The 15,313-nt window shown below is 37.6% G+C and overlaps 1 protein-coding gene across 2 annotated transcripts in view; it reads right to left on the reverse strand.

Annotated features, from left to right (window-relative positions):
- Nucleotides 1-15,313, reverse strand: part of SUGCT (succinyl-CoA:glutarate-CoA transferase) — a 689,175-nt gene that overhangs the window by 551,060 nt on the left and 122,802 nt on the right. For both annotated transcript variants that reach the window (XM_073809536.1, XM_033862875.2), the window contains one exon: nucleotides 6,227-6,322. In XM_073809536.1, the coding sequence (XP_073665637.1) occupies nucleotides 6,227-6,322 (96 nt within the window). The remainder of the gene's footprint in view (nucleotides 1-6,226; nucleotides 6,323-15,313) is intronic.

A 15,313-nucleotide genomic window follows, 5' to 3' on the forward strand; every position in this document is an offset into this window, starting at 1 on the left:
ACATACAATCCTATCAATTATCCATATATAACGAGAAGAATATTGAGAATCCCAGAGAAACTGATAAGATCCTAAAGGAGTTTCAGATTTATTCCTTGAGATACATTGTCTTTCCTTGTGCCTCTTTCTATTTTACCTCTTAGTGAAATGCATTAAAAAGACCATATTTGTCAACTGAAGGCAATACTGATTTAAAAATCACAATGGTTTTTGCAGTCATACATGTTTATTCTTTGTGCAATATGCTCTCCTTAAACATCATGTTGCCTAATTTATTTTAAATTTAGGGATTTTATTTGAAATCAAAGAAAGCTGAAGCTTTTCTAGGGAGAAGCAGAGAGGGTGGCAGCTATCATGCCAGTAGCTAGCATGTCTCCTCTAATTTTATGTGCCTGTTGGACTGCCCCATTACCTATATTCTTAGGACTGAGACAAAATCCTAGCCAATTGGTTTCAAAGTAACCAGGATCTTCAAGTAAATGATTTTGTTTTGTTTTAACAAGAATTCCAAATTCATAAGGATTAAGACAAATATAAGCTCTAAAGCAAATAATCAAAAGCTACCTGGACAAAACCTTTAGAACAAAAGGGGCGGGGGAAATTCAGACAATTCATGCCTTAAATTTAAAAACAAAACAAATTAAAAAAAAACCTTTGAATATTCTAGCTTGTCAGTGCTAAGTAATCCAAAAGTTTGCAGAAACCTCTGAGACAGAATCTAATGTATTTGCTGTCACCTGCACTTTTGTTCCCAATAAAAAATCTTCAGGTATTTTTTTTACTGGTTAGAGATTATCAAAGTTCATTGCAATCTTAAGGTTATAAGAACAGATGTTCAGAATATTCTGTAGTTCTCTCACTTTTAAAAACTGAAAGAGAAATCTCCACAATTTTTGGCTCTCAAAAGGGTAGGTATGTATCTTTAATAGAAATAGGTTCCCATCTTGTGGACTCCTCAGAGAATACTTCTGAAAATCATTTTTGCCATGTTTCATTTAGTTAAGTATGAATTTATGCTAAATCTCAATTTACTAATAAACACATCAGTAAACTAGAAGCCTTATTCCCTTTGACAATTGAGTGGTGGTGCTATATATGATTCTCCTCAAACTGTATTTCTTTCAATAATGCTACATTTGAGCAATGGCTCAATACTACAATTTCTAAAAAATATCTGAGAACAGTTGGTTTTTTTTTTTAAATAGAAAAGTAGCACAGTACATTGCCTTTCGTTTTTTGTTTTTTTTTTTTAAAGAAAGAAATTAAAGTGGAAATTCCATTAAGAAAGAAAATCAGCTATGTATCTTTATTTATTCTGCCCCTAAGCTACCATGGATAGTTTTCATAGGGACTATTTCATAGTTTCCTAGAAACTGTTTCACAAAGTTATAATTATTACTTCAACTACAGAAATAATAACAGGAGCCACCTTCCACCACGTGCTTACTAGAGTCAGGTACTACACAAAACACTTAGCACGCACTATCTCATTTAACTCCATCAATGAATGTGGAAACAACTATCATCATCACCTTTTTGCATAGGAAGCAGCTAACACTAGGGATATTAAAAGACTTGTCCAAGATTTCGCAGCCATGAAGTGGCAAAGCCAAGTTATGAGCCCAGGCCTGTCTGACGCCAAAGCTCAAACCCTCTCAGCTGTGCTTGCTATATGGGCTCTGAGTTCAGTGAAATCAAGGGCCTAGTTTTTCCTCATTTGGAAGCCTTCCGGAACTAAAACAGTGCCTACTCCATAGGGGGCTCAAGAACTGTTGCTTATTTATCAGGAGTCATTTGAAAGCATGAATGAAAACATGGTAGAGGGAAACCTACAGTTGCCGCATAGCTCAGAATTCAAATATAGTTCCACAGCCAGGTCACTTATTAGGTTTGGGACCCTCTAAAATCGTAATAAATAGGTCGTTTGTCAAAGAGATGATGGAAACAGATCAGAAGAATTCTATCTGCCAAAGAAACTAAAAGACAGGTAGCTACAATGTGTCAAGCACCAAAAGAACCACTAGTTCGGATATAGTGAGAAAGGAAACAAATTTTGAAAACTTAAAATCATGGTTACAATCCAGGCCCTTTGGCTTTCTAGCTATAGCCATAGGAGAGTTGGTTCACCTCTCTAGACGTCCCTTTCATCCATATAAAATGAGAAGGAAAAATATACATATATGTAGATATATATCCCAGTTACATGATATGTGTTCAATGGAAGCCAGCATGTTTATCATTACTCTTATTATCAATGCATCAATTAAATATATGCAATGTAATCATATGCTTGTTTAAACTGTACTTGCAAACTTCAGCAAATGAATGCTTTACTGCTACTATGGTACAAAGAAAAAGTCACACAAGAAACAGATGTATATCATTCACATTTTGGCTTTTTAAAACATCCTTAACATGGGTTAAAAGAAAAAGATTCCCAAGGTTACCTAATCTGCTATGATTTAACAGCATTTTGATGTTTTTCTAAGGAATGATAGCAAAGTGCTGTATCTCTTCAAACTTGGAATTTACTGCCTGTCTCAGTCTCTGCTTATGCCAAATTAAATACACAGTATAAGGTCCCTACCAGAAATAACATAGCACAGTTTCCTGCTCTATTCCTTGGTTGAATGAGCCCAAACTGAAGAAAGGGAGACATGGTTTTATTCAATCATCTGAATAATTGTTTTCTTCACTCTCTTGAATTGGAAGCTCTTGGTGGGGGAGGGGAAAGTTTGAAAGAAATCACCATGTGAATTATCAGGCCATTTAAAGGAACAATTCTCTTTGAAGGCCCTACATTTGAAAGGCTCAAGAAAAAGCTTAAGAAGAGTATTCCTATTAGTGAACTGACCAGAAAGTCAGCATCCCCTGATAGTCCCCGGCACTCAAACTCCTGAGGCTTCAGAGTGCTGTAAAGTCTCTTTACCTGTGAGGTACAAATGGCACTGCAGAATAGAGGTTGCAGTGTTTCCTTCCAGCAGACACCACCCAAAACTTTCAAGAGTTTTGTCCTATAAAGAAATGGGATGGTAAATGGAATAAGACATGCCCCAGAGTTGGGGGGTTAGGGTATGGGGGGGGCGATGTCCAAGGCTGGGTTTTTTTAAAGTGAAGGACGTGATCATATATTTAACCGATGACAGATAATACAGGTGATGGAAGAGATCGAGTGCAGGAGCAATGCCTTTAAATCGGCAAACTGTGGAAAGGGACAGTTCATTCACTGTGATAGGAGGAAATGAAGTTTGAAAGTTATGGTAGAAAAAAAAATGCAGCAGTTCTCTTCTGGTTGCATCAATTTTTAGTGTCATATGAGACAAAGTCTTTGCCTAAGGATGAGGAGAGAGGAGGAAGACTTGAAGAGACAGAAGATGTGAAATAATCTTATGAGAGAGAGAGGATAAATATGTAGATAAATGTGGCAAGATTGCTGAGTAAGGCTGGGGAGAGACAGCCATGAACATAACATGGTGGTTATGTTTTTCCCCAGCCATATTCACTGCTTCAGTCAGGCACGGAATAGATGGACTATTAAATCCAATCAGCACTGGGATTTGCCAGTGGAATATAAACGACATGGTGCAGTCATCAATAATAAGAAAGTGTAGGTCTACAGTCTTATCATTGTGATGGGCAGCATCAACATCACCTGGAATCAGAATCGGCATCTTAACGGGGTTTCCAAATGATTCATGTGCATGTTTAAGAGAAATAAGTGTGGGGAAGCCAACTGAAATAGGAAAAGATTAACAGCGATAGGAGGCTATGAGCAGCCAGGCTGTTGCTTTTTTCCTCGATGTGTATCATGTTAGTCATATATCTAAAGAGGGGTGGCCACACTGATAACTGCACATATACATAATAAACAAAATATATTCTTTTTGAAGACAAGCTGCTTTCTCTGCACTCTCCTCTCCTGTCCCTAAAACACTCCTGTCTTTACAAATATAATTGTTTGAAGGGTTGAGAAACATTGAACTAATACCAATGCATGAAAAATATTAACATGAGCATTATGTAATGATCAATCCCTTGGGCTAGGTACTTCTCAGGGGCAAAACCCACTGATAATGGGAACAAAAGGAGCAATGAAGTCAAAAATTCCTTTTAAAAATCTGAATTCTCAGAAAAGCCTCCACTAAGATGTTCAAGCAGCAAAATGCTTATCTCAATTCTGTATACTTTGTTTAATTTACTCATTTTCAGAAAGGTGGCAGCCAAAGAGCAGGGAGGAAAGGGCGCAAGTGGATAATCAACCCGAGAAGTTAAGAACTGCATGTATACAGGGACTTCCCTGGCAGTCCAGTGGTTAAGACTCCGTGCTTCCACTGCAGGGGGCACAGGTTCGATCCCGGTTGGGGAACTAAGATCCCACATGCTGCACAGAGCGGCCAAAAAAAAAAAAAATTGCATGTATACAAAATAACACACAAATCAAGGAGCACTACTTTTCAAAAATTTTCATTTCATGCATTTGAGGTCCTTGATCCCCAGAATCCTTCAGAGTTCAATAAAATTGAGAAGGGAGAGGGATGGACTGGGAATTTGCGGTTCGTAGATGCAAACTATTACATTTAGAATGGATAAACAAGGTCCTACTGTATAGCACGGGGAACTATATCCAACCTCCTGGGATAAACCATAATGGAAAAGAATATGAAAAAGAATGTCTATATGTGTAAAACTGAGTCACTTTGCTGTACGGCAGAGACTGGCACAACACTGTAAATCAACTCTACTTCAATTAAAATATAAAAATAAAAGGAAATTTTAAAAAATTGAAGAGAGTGAGGTGGCCACCGTAACTAATTCCTGAGACCATCAGAGTCTTCCATCATAGGCTTTCAGCCCAAAACTCAGACAACTCAAATGAGATGCAACGCTTTAATTATTGTAGAAAACTGAATTATAACTGCCCTGTAATTCACCCATAAAAATATTTCCCAAATCTATTTTAAAAAATTGAAAACAGACCAGGGTCTACAAACATATCTAGGCTCCATCTTGGTATACTAGCTTCATTCAAGCTAAATTTGCATTTGTTCCTTAATCACAGTGCTGAACCCGTTCTCCATCAAGAGGAAACAAATTAATTCTGGGCTTTTGAGGAAAGTCCCTAGTAGATCTTCTTTTATTTCTTACAGATTATAAAGCTGCAATCAACTAGATCAAATAAGCACAGTGTCCATTTTACGTAACTGGGGCAATTCAAGAAGGAAAAGTACATTTCTGTCTTTAATGAAAAGAAACACACACACATACACACACACACACACACACACACAGAAGTCTCCCATATCTTCTACCTATAATAAAAATAGCCGATGATTCTAAATTTCCTTTCACCTCACAGTGAAATAATTGAGAGCACACCCAAGATGCCAGAGCTCTCGGTGTAAACACCCAGGAGGGATACTGAGGTCTACACAAAACATTTTTAAAGACATTCTGTTTTTTAAAATAAGCAAAAAATAGACTATAAACGTTATACTTGAACATAGCGAATACCTCCCTATGTGACATGATTTGGAACTTTACTGTAAAGCCTTCCGACTCACAGATACTTTCTCCATACACATCAAAAACTGAAGCCTGAACTTTCAACATTTGAGATGGACTCCCATGGTTTCCAACATTGTCCTCTGTTGAAAAGGTTGAAGAGGAGTTTTTGTTTTTATTTTTGAAAAGTCATAGTTTCTTCACATATTCATTCACACTAGCCAAAGTCAAGAATTTCTGAGGACAAGTTTAGACACTTAATAAAGAACAGCAGTTCCTGAACCATCTGCTTTGCTCAAGAACTGAAGATCTGTCACACGCAAATTTTCATTTTTCTCCAACCCTGTGAGAATATTATTGTCAGCTGGGGTAGGTAACATTTGGTTTTTAATTGACATGGCGAACAAACCAGGCTTTATAAAATGGGTACAATCAGTGTGTCTTTTGGGTGAAAAAAATAAAAGCAAACCATTATCTGAGTCTAAAAGTCACTCACTTTCAGCAAGTTCTTTTGATCCATTCAAGTGTCCTGTTACTAATCTTCTGATGAAGAAATGTGCAAAACACAGAATTTGAAGTGAATAACAGAACCTTGTTATAGTCAAACAAAGATATATGACAGAAAACCCTGAAAGTCTTTTTTTAAAAAGGAATCATCTCTCAAACTCATATCGTACAGAACTGCAGATTCTAATAGACTGATCCTATATTGCTGTATTCTTACCTGGTAAGGAACAATACTTCCGTGAGCTGTGCCCCAGCGCCGCGCTTCCTCTTGGCCAATAAGATAATTCACAGCGACGTGAGTCAAACATGCCACCTACCAGAAGAAGAAAAAAAAAAGCTACTTTATCTATACTCATAAACAGAAGGTTATAATAGGAATATTCTCGTTTGATTTCACTTCATGTCATTGTAGAAGAAAAAAGGAGAGAGAAAAAATTGTCTTGCTTGGTTGGAAAATATGCAGGCAACCACACTTTCATCATACAAAGAAGAGAAGAGCAGTATTACATTATTGAGCGAGACTAAGTACTGAGTAACATTCAATTGAGAAATAAAAACACGGAAACACTCAGCTCCTGAAAAGATCACCTGAAGGCAGAGGTTAACCCAAGGGATGGAACCCTGGTCCAGCCTTTAGCATCGAAGCCATGGCAGAGTACATCAGCAACTAGTACTTTCCCTTCCCCTTTTACTTTCCATCAAGACGACACAAAAAGAGACTGCATCATCACTGAGCAGGTGAACTAGTCAGGAGCCACATTCCTCTAAACTTCTCATAACACGAAAAAATAGTAATAATAAACCTCTATTTTGTTTAAGTCAGTTTAATCAAGTTTTCTGTTCCTTGTTGCCCAAAGCATTCTTACTGGCACAGAGGATCGAGATTACTTAACTTTTTTTAATTCATTAGTGAATCATTCTCATTTAAACAAAAATGACTGTACTTCTTTCAACTTGGTCCTAGGATCATATCCTCATTATTATACTTGTCTCAGCTTTCAAGAACTACAAATCTATTAAAGGGGTCATCTAAAACTGTAGGGTCAACCTCTGACTCTTGGAGTATTTCATATATAGATCTTAAAAACCTATAATAATTCAATTCCATACAAGGATAATGACTTGATTCCTGGTCATCTGCCCCAAAGGGCTTCTGTTCCAATGACTATCCATGCCTCCAAGGGCCCAGAACTATGGAAAGGAGGTGACCAAATAACAACTTTCCATAGTTTCCAGATAAAAGCTTCGGGCCTCACAGCATCATCATGATCTAACAGGAGCTGGCTTTTCTCATTCTATTAACATCAGATGCGATTAGGAATCTACCAAGCCAGCAAGTCAAACATCCCAAATGGAGACTGGCTCCTGGAGCAACTCAAGGGGTGACTCTTCAGGGCTTGGTGCTGCAACCTGTCCTTGCCTTCTACCTGGCATGGCAGATGTGCCTCCTACAAGGGCCGTCAATGGGGCTCAGCCTGGATGAATCTCCTTGCAGCAGCAGTCATTCTCCTTTACTTTTTTCTTGGGATTTACACTCACTTTTATGTTCATTTACTGCTTTGTTGAAATTGGAACTGCCTTATGGCAGCTGGTTTGGCTATACTGCCCAGGTGGCAAAACTAATAAACTTTGAGTCATCCACTTCTGGACCTCCATCTGGTCTTGGGCATTTGAACCATGGAGCATTCCAGGGCTGCCTGGGGCTGCCTGGGGCTAATCATCGTTTCACAGATCACTTCTGTGTCTTTCAAAATGGAAAATCAAATCAACATTTTGTAGTAAAAATGTACTGGATGGAAGTCCAGATTCATGGTTCCTAATTTCTGTCAACCTCTAGTTGTACAACTGTAGGTATTTAATTTAACCACATTGACCTTCAGACACTTTCTCTATAAAATCTTGGGCATTTGACCTAAACCAATTGTTTTCAGACTTTTTTTAAAAAAAAGCATAACTCCTGCATCAAACCAAATAATGCACGAACAATACATAAGAAGATAATACCCCACATGGTCTGGCTGAAGTAGAGGCAAGCCTACAATGCCACCCTAGGAAATGTGAACACAGAACACAATTTGCAGATTAGTAAATGGTCTTAAATTTGCTTCCAAGGTCTATACTTCTGACTCTGTTCTTCTTCTTAACAATATAACAGATAAAAAGCTACCAGGGATGCAATAGTAGTTGTTTTCCCATGAAGGCTCTTCCTGAAACTGAGGAAATTTTCTCAAGTCTGAGGTTTTACTCCAAGAAAGGTGTTTCTTTGATCTAGCCATGTTGGCGAGGGGGGAATTGTCCCTTTCAAAAAGCCTAGTGAAAGTCACTCTAAGGAGCTCTGGTGCTACTGGAGGCCAATAATTCACATTAATAAAGGTAATTCTTTGCAAGCAAAAAGTCACAAGGGGCTTGGTATTTCCACTTTTCTAATTTCAAAGTCAAGTGATAGTCAATAGGCCAACAACAGCAAGGGCTGCAGGAAGTAGTGGGCTGACTGGATGGTTACAGGTTAATGTGTAGCTCCTAGATTGACCTGAAATGGTTTCCAGGGGTGGGCATGGGCTGGATGCTAGGCTAAAAGTCAGCCTAGCTGCCTCATTTCTTGCCCATTACCTCAATCTTTCTTCTCAATGTTGACTTTGGTGTTTCTGACCCTGCCTTGAAAAGCTGTCTTTGACAACCGTTGAATAAAAACAGCCCCATTTAGAGTGAGTCTGAATGAAGGGTCAGAATTCATCTCACAGACTGTTTTCCAAATGGAAGATCATACCCATTTTCTCCACACAACGGTAGCTCATGAAAACAAAAAGCATTTCAGAACTAGCAGGCTCCCACTGGGCAGGAAGGTTAAATAAGATTTTACGCCAGTTGCCATCCATGAAAAAACAAAGTGTGATTTGTCAGTGATGACTCAGAGGCAAAGTTGGGGGGGAATTCTATTTTAAAAAAGAGAGCAACAGGGCTAAACTTAGCAACCCAATGTTTAAAAGGAGCATTACAGATCTGAAAGTAATCTATTTACAAAGACGTACTTTTAAGGCAGGAGAAGGGGAAGAAAGTCAACAGCTATGACATGATTATGTATTAAAAATCAGAGGCTTCCTGGCAATTAATGACAAATCTTCCACAAATCAAAAGAATGCAGGATGTGACTTTTAGGTTAATAACTACATACTGTATACCTATTCTAAATATTGCATTAGATCCTTACTTTCATCCCCTAAACTTAAGCTCATTATTTCATCACGTGGATGCCATATAATTTACTCAGAATGTTGCCTTTATACGGTTTCATCTAAATAAAAAAGCCAACTTTGGTTTAATAGTAATCATTCTGACAGCAAAATTATTATTTTAGATAGCACAGTGGGTCCTGATATTCTTTGTGTCTAACCAGGAAACCAATGGGGCTGTCAAAGTGGATCTCAAAGGGCACAGCCCTAAAAGGCTTGAGAAAGAATATGCCCAATTATTTCCCAAAGCGTCCTCATGGTGTCCATCACCTCGTTTTACCTCTACCTAATGAAGATCAAGCTACAATAATATAATCTTTCATCTCCAAAAGGACAACCAAGTATCACAGTTAAAATGGGGGAAACAAGATCAGAAGTATGGTCCGTTGCATCAAAATGGGTAATTTTTTCCCTCCTGCTTCTTTGCATATATTCTGGCCTCCAACTAAGCTAGACAAAACACCAATCGTGATCGCTTCTGCACCTGCCCAAATCCGCATCCTCTCTTCAAAGTCCATTTCCACATTGCTGTCTCATTAAGTCCCCACATCACCCAAGCAAAAAAATATTTTCCCTGCCTCTGAACAAATACAACACCTTAATTTGCCTGACTCCTGACTTTTGCACTTTCACAGTCGGCTACATACTACAATAGAATTATAAGATTATTTCCCTTCCCCTGCCCCCGCCTTTCCCCTAAACTAGAAAGACCTAAATCAGTAGTTCCTAAACCTAGTGGTACATCACAATCATCTGGGGAATTCCTGGACCCCACCCAGACCTACTGACTCAGACTGGAGCCTGGGAAGAAATAAATGAACCAATGTACCATTAATTGTACACAGATTTGAGAACCAAAGCCATAGGAAACTCCAGTCAAACTCCTTAATGTTACAGATAGATAAATAAAGGAACAGAGAAGGTAAATAATTTATCTGATGTCACGTTGTTGGCTAGTGGCAGAACTTCACTCCAACTATAGCGCCTTCCTCCATGCTACAACATTATTCAATCACTCCTTTTAAATTGGGAACTATTTCAGGGTAAGAATTATGTATTATAAACCCTTTGTATGTACTCATAGCAGCTAAAATAGAACTTCACACTAATATTGTTTAAAGCGTGAGTGAAAACAGTAATTACTATTTATTTATTCAACAAATACTGAACGTTGCTTTGAGTGAGGCATTATGCTAGGTACTGGCTATACGTAAGTAAATGAAAAAGAGGTAGTCCTGCCCACTCTGGACTTAAGAATAGTGGAGAAGACAACTAAACAAACAGTCATAGGAACTGCCATGGGGAGAGGAGATGGAGGAGAACTTTGAAAACAAAGAGAATAACATGTGTGAAAGCCCTAAGGCAGGAAAGAGACTGGCATACAGGAAGAAAAAAAAAAAAAACTGAAAGTAGACCAGCGTAACTGAAGCATGGCAAGAAAGAGACAGGAAATGAAATTGGAGAGGTTTACAGAGGCCAGACCATGCCAGTCCTTGCAGATCACGGTAAGGAATTGTACTTGCACATCTTTCAGATGATCATTTTAAAATCACAAATCATATCATGTCATCCTTCTACTTAAAAATCATCGGGCTTCCCACTTAAAATGATGCAACAGGAGAATACAGTGGGAAAATGTTCACAAATTTTTTAAAAACTTTTTTAGAACAGTTTTAGATTTATAGACAAAATACCAAGATACTACAGAGAGTTTCCATATACAACACACCCAGTTTCCCTATCATTAACATCTTACATCAATGTCATACATATTTTACAATTAAAAAACTAATATTGATGAATTATTATTAAAGTGCCTATGTTCAGATGTCTTTCATTTTAACTTAATGTCCTTTTTCTGTTCCAAGATCCTCATCCACATGATGTTTATGCCTCCTTAGGCTCCTCTTGGCAGTAACAATTTATCATACATTCCTTGTTTTTGATGATCTTGACAGTTTTGAAGACTACTAGACTACTGATCAGGTATTTTGTAGAATATTCCTCACTGGGATTTTTTTTTAATGTTTTTCAAATAATGAGACTGGGGTTATGGGTTTCGAGAAGGAGGACGATAAAAGTAAAGTGCCATTTTCCACACAGCATACAAAGGTACATACTATCAACATGATTTATCACTGTTGGTATTGACCTTGATCACCTGGCGAGGTAATGTTAATAAGATTTCTCCACTGTCAAATCACTCTTTTTTCCTCCCCCTGTCCACGCTGTACTCTTTGGAAGGAAGTCACCACGCACAGTCCACACTTAAGGCGTGGGGAGTTGTGCTACTCCTTCCTGAGGGCAGTGTCTACATAAACCATCTGGAATTCTTCCGCACAGGAGATTAGTCCCTTCTTTCCTATTTATTTATTCATTCAATCATTTATTTATATCAGCACAGACTCATGGATATTAATTTTATACTCTGGCTTATAATACAATACTACTGTATTTTATTGTTCAAATCATTGCAGTTTTGGCCATTGGGAGCTCTTCAGTTGGCTCCTGTGCCCCTCTGACATACTCCCCATCATTATGTGTTTTTTTGTTTTCAGCACTTCCTTCCTTTGTGGCACTACAAGATGCTCCAGGCTCATCTTTATATTTTCTGTTGCAGTCTTACAGGAAAGCATAAAGAGAAGAGGAGTCATGCAGTTAAAAAAAGGAACTAATATTTATTTCATTGTAGACAAGAATCACATTCATTCACTCAATTATTCAAAAATCTTCATATTGCACCTCCTACATGCCAGGAACTCTTCTAAGGCACAGGGATACGGCAGTGAACAGGACAGATATTGTCACACTTGCATGAAGCTCATATTCTAGTGTAAGATACATTCAGACATAAACAAGAAAATATCAGGAAATGATAATTAATGTGAAGAAAATGAAATGATCACAGAGAGGGCTCTTCTCGACTAGCAGGTTAGTAAAGGCCTCTTCGACAATATTACATCTTATCTGAGACCTGGAGAAGGCATGTGAAAATCTAGGGAAAACCTTTCTAGGCAACAAGATCAACCAATTAAAAGACTGCATTGCGGTAAAAAGCTTACCATATTTAGAAACAGAAGCTCACTGTAGCTGGAACATAGTAAGTAAAAGAGGCAGTAGTATAAAGTGAGGTCAGGGAGGTATGCAAGGGCCAGATCATATGGGTCCTTACAGGCCTGGTAAGGACCTGGGATATTATTCTAAGTGTCATGGGAAGCCATTGATTTATATAATTAGATAAACTGGTCCTTATATGGAGTATAAAGAGGCAATGAATGAAACCAAATTATCTCACATGACATAGGTATTATTTGTAATCTATAAAATTATTCCATTTTACAGACGGGAAAACTAAGCCTAGGGAGATTAAGTATCTTGCCTAGATCTCACAGTTGGTGAAGAGCAAAACTATGACTCACACTCAGATACTCTACCCTCTAAGCCATCCTTACACCACTGCCTCCTGTCTATTTAACCTCTCTGCTCCCAGCCCCTCTCACCCTAGGAGTGCTCAGCTTTACGTCTGTGTCCTATATATATTCTTGACTTCACATTTTATATTCCCTGCAGGGCCCCCCAGATCACTGGAGTAGTCTAGAAGCCCTCCACAATCCCTCAGCTGTCCTCTGCATTTGCTTAGAAAGCATGTCATTAACTGAATCGATTAATTCTCCTCACATTCTTCTGCTCAGCCTCACTCATTTACTAACTGTAAAACATTTTCTGGGAGAAATATGTTAAAAGAGAAATTAAGAGGCTAGCATTCATGGAGAATACACCTTTCAAGATGGAAAATTCTTCAAAAAGAGCCTTCATCAGAGTGTTTAAGATCCTGACATCTCTCTTTTTCATCTTGATTCCATTACTCTGTAGGTCAAACTTCCTATGCAATTTAATCTGCTTTGCTTTGTCCCTCACACCTTAAGGTAGACTAATTTCTTCAGAACCACTAAGGACCAATGAGGAAAAACATTCAGGAGTAGAGAAGGTATTTTGGCTATCTCATGTTGAAAGAAGAATAAGAATTCTAACTATTTATACTACATCTATCATTTTACTTACTAATGATCAAAACTAATACTTACTAAGCACTTATTGTACACTGTTCTAAGCATTTTATGTGAAATATCTCATTTAATCCTCATAGCAACTATATGAGAGACATGTTCTGATGAACCCATTTTACAAATGAGAAAACTGAGGCATGGAGCAGGTTAGTAATCTGCCCAAGGTTATGTACCTAGTAAATGGACAAGCCAGGACCTGAACTCAGCTACTCTGGATTCTGTCATTCTATACTAAATTACGTACAGAATCAGACTCCTTAGGATTTCTGAGTGGCCCTGATCCTGGAAAAGTTTTATAGGACCGGTTTTACTTGGTTTTACAAAAAAAGTGATTACGCATCCTTTTCAATTAAGTAAACATCTACAGATAAGTTTGATCTTAATTATTACACAATACTTAAAGTAGTACTCATTCAAAGTTTTCTGCTTTGCTACAACTATGCCTTGGCTTCTATTCCAATGTAATTAGAAATAAACTTCAACCTACAAACATTTTACCTGTAAACACCAATAAGCCAGTAGAGCTGTTATGTAAATTTTAAATCTCTACTTTTATTTACTTAGCAAAAAAACCATATTACCATATCCTTCTCTTCACGGCAATTTTTTAACTTAATGGAAGAAACACACACATTTCACATTCCTCTGAATTATCACTAACGATAGTCAAAGCATATTGATGTTTACTTTATATACTGAACTCAAAAGAAAAACATATTTGCATTACACTCAGAATAATTTTGCCAATCCATCTGAATGAAAATCAGACATATGAGGAAACTGGATATCAAATGCCAGAAGGTAAGACCAGACAGCAAAGAGAGACAGAATTTCAAAAGCATGTTTAGGATAATACATCAAACATATTTTTTACCATGAACCACTGACCCAGTCAATCATTTGACTGAAAAAGTGTGATGAGTAAGTGAAAATGTAGAAAAGTAACATTTAGTGACATGATTTACTTATTTATCCCTATGATGGCATGTCTTCAGTTTCAAACATCTTCTTCAAATATGATTCCACATTTTAAATAACTTAGTTCTTTAAATATCTTTTTAGAATAAAATAATACACTGTTCTGCAACACTAGTTTTTAAAAGAAGTTCAAAGAATGAAGTTACTTTTGTTTACTGCTTCCTTCAGGCATTTAACAGATATTTAATAAGTACTTATCACACGCAAAGCACCCTGTCAGGTACAGTGGGAGATCCCCAAATCAATAAAACAGAGTTCCATCTCTCAGTAAGGTTAAAATCTATCATTCAAAATAGAAACATTTAGTTCCACAAGAGACTTTTCTTTAAAAAATCAAGTAGAGATTTAAAAAAGTGACATTTGAACAGTCCCTTCAATAAAGGGAATTTAGCCTTACAAACACAAGGAAAAGGACCTTCCATGTGAAAGAAATACTGTGTCCAATGTCACAGCAGAGAGGACAAGTACTGGGTTTTTTTTTCAGTGAATACATGAATGAATCAACGAATGGAAATAAAAACTGAAAAAAGGCATTAGATTTGATGACCAGGAAATCATAAATGCTCATTAAGATGCAATATCAATAAAGCAGTGGAAACAAAAGCCAGATTCAAGGGGGCTAAGAAAATGAAAAGAATGTGAGAGGCGAAAGAATATTTTAGAGGCTTGTGTAAAGGTCTGGGAAGGAGAGAGACTAGACAGTAGCTCAAACAGGTGTGCAGGAAGACAGAGGTTTTATTTTTGAAGATGGGGGGGAAAAATCCTGAAATTCATTTAATTATGCAAGAAAAAAGAATAACTGAAAGTGTGGAGCCTTAAGCAAGGTGTAAGAGGACAAGAAAGAAAATACATGTGAATGGGTTATGGTTTAAAATACCATCTCCCAGTGAGGTCTTCCCTAGCTCACTCAGATGGGGTCATTTCCTCTTCTCTCTGTCCATTAGTATTAATAGAATGGAAGCTTCTGGAGGGAAAGAACTTGTCCGATGTGTTTGATGCTCTCTTCCCCGCAGCAGAAACATAATCTGA

The sequence above is a fragment of the Tursiops truncatus genome, chromosome 9 (assembly GCF_011762595.2).
Source record: "Tursiops truncatus isolate mTurTru1 chromosome 9, mTurTru1.mat.Y, whole genome shotgun sequence".
Lineage (NCBI taxonomy): Eukaryota > Metazoa > Chordata > Mammalia > Artiodactyla > Delphinidae > Tursiops > Tursiops truncatus.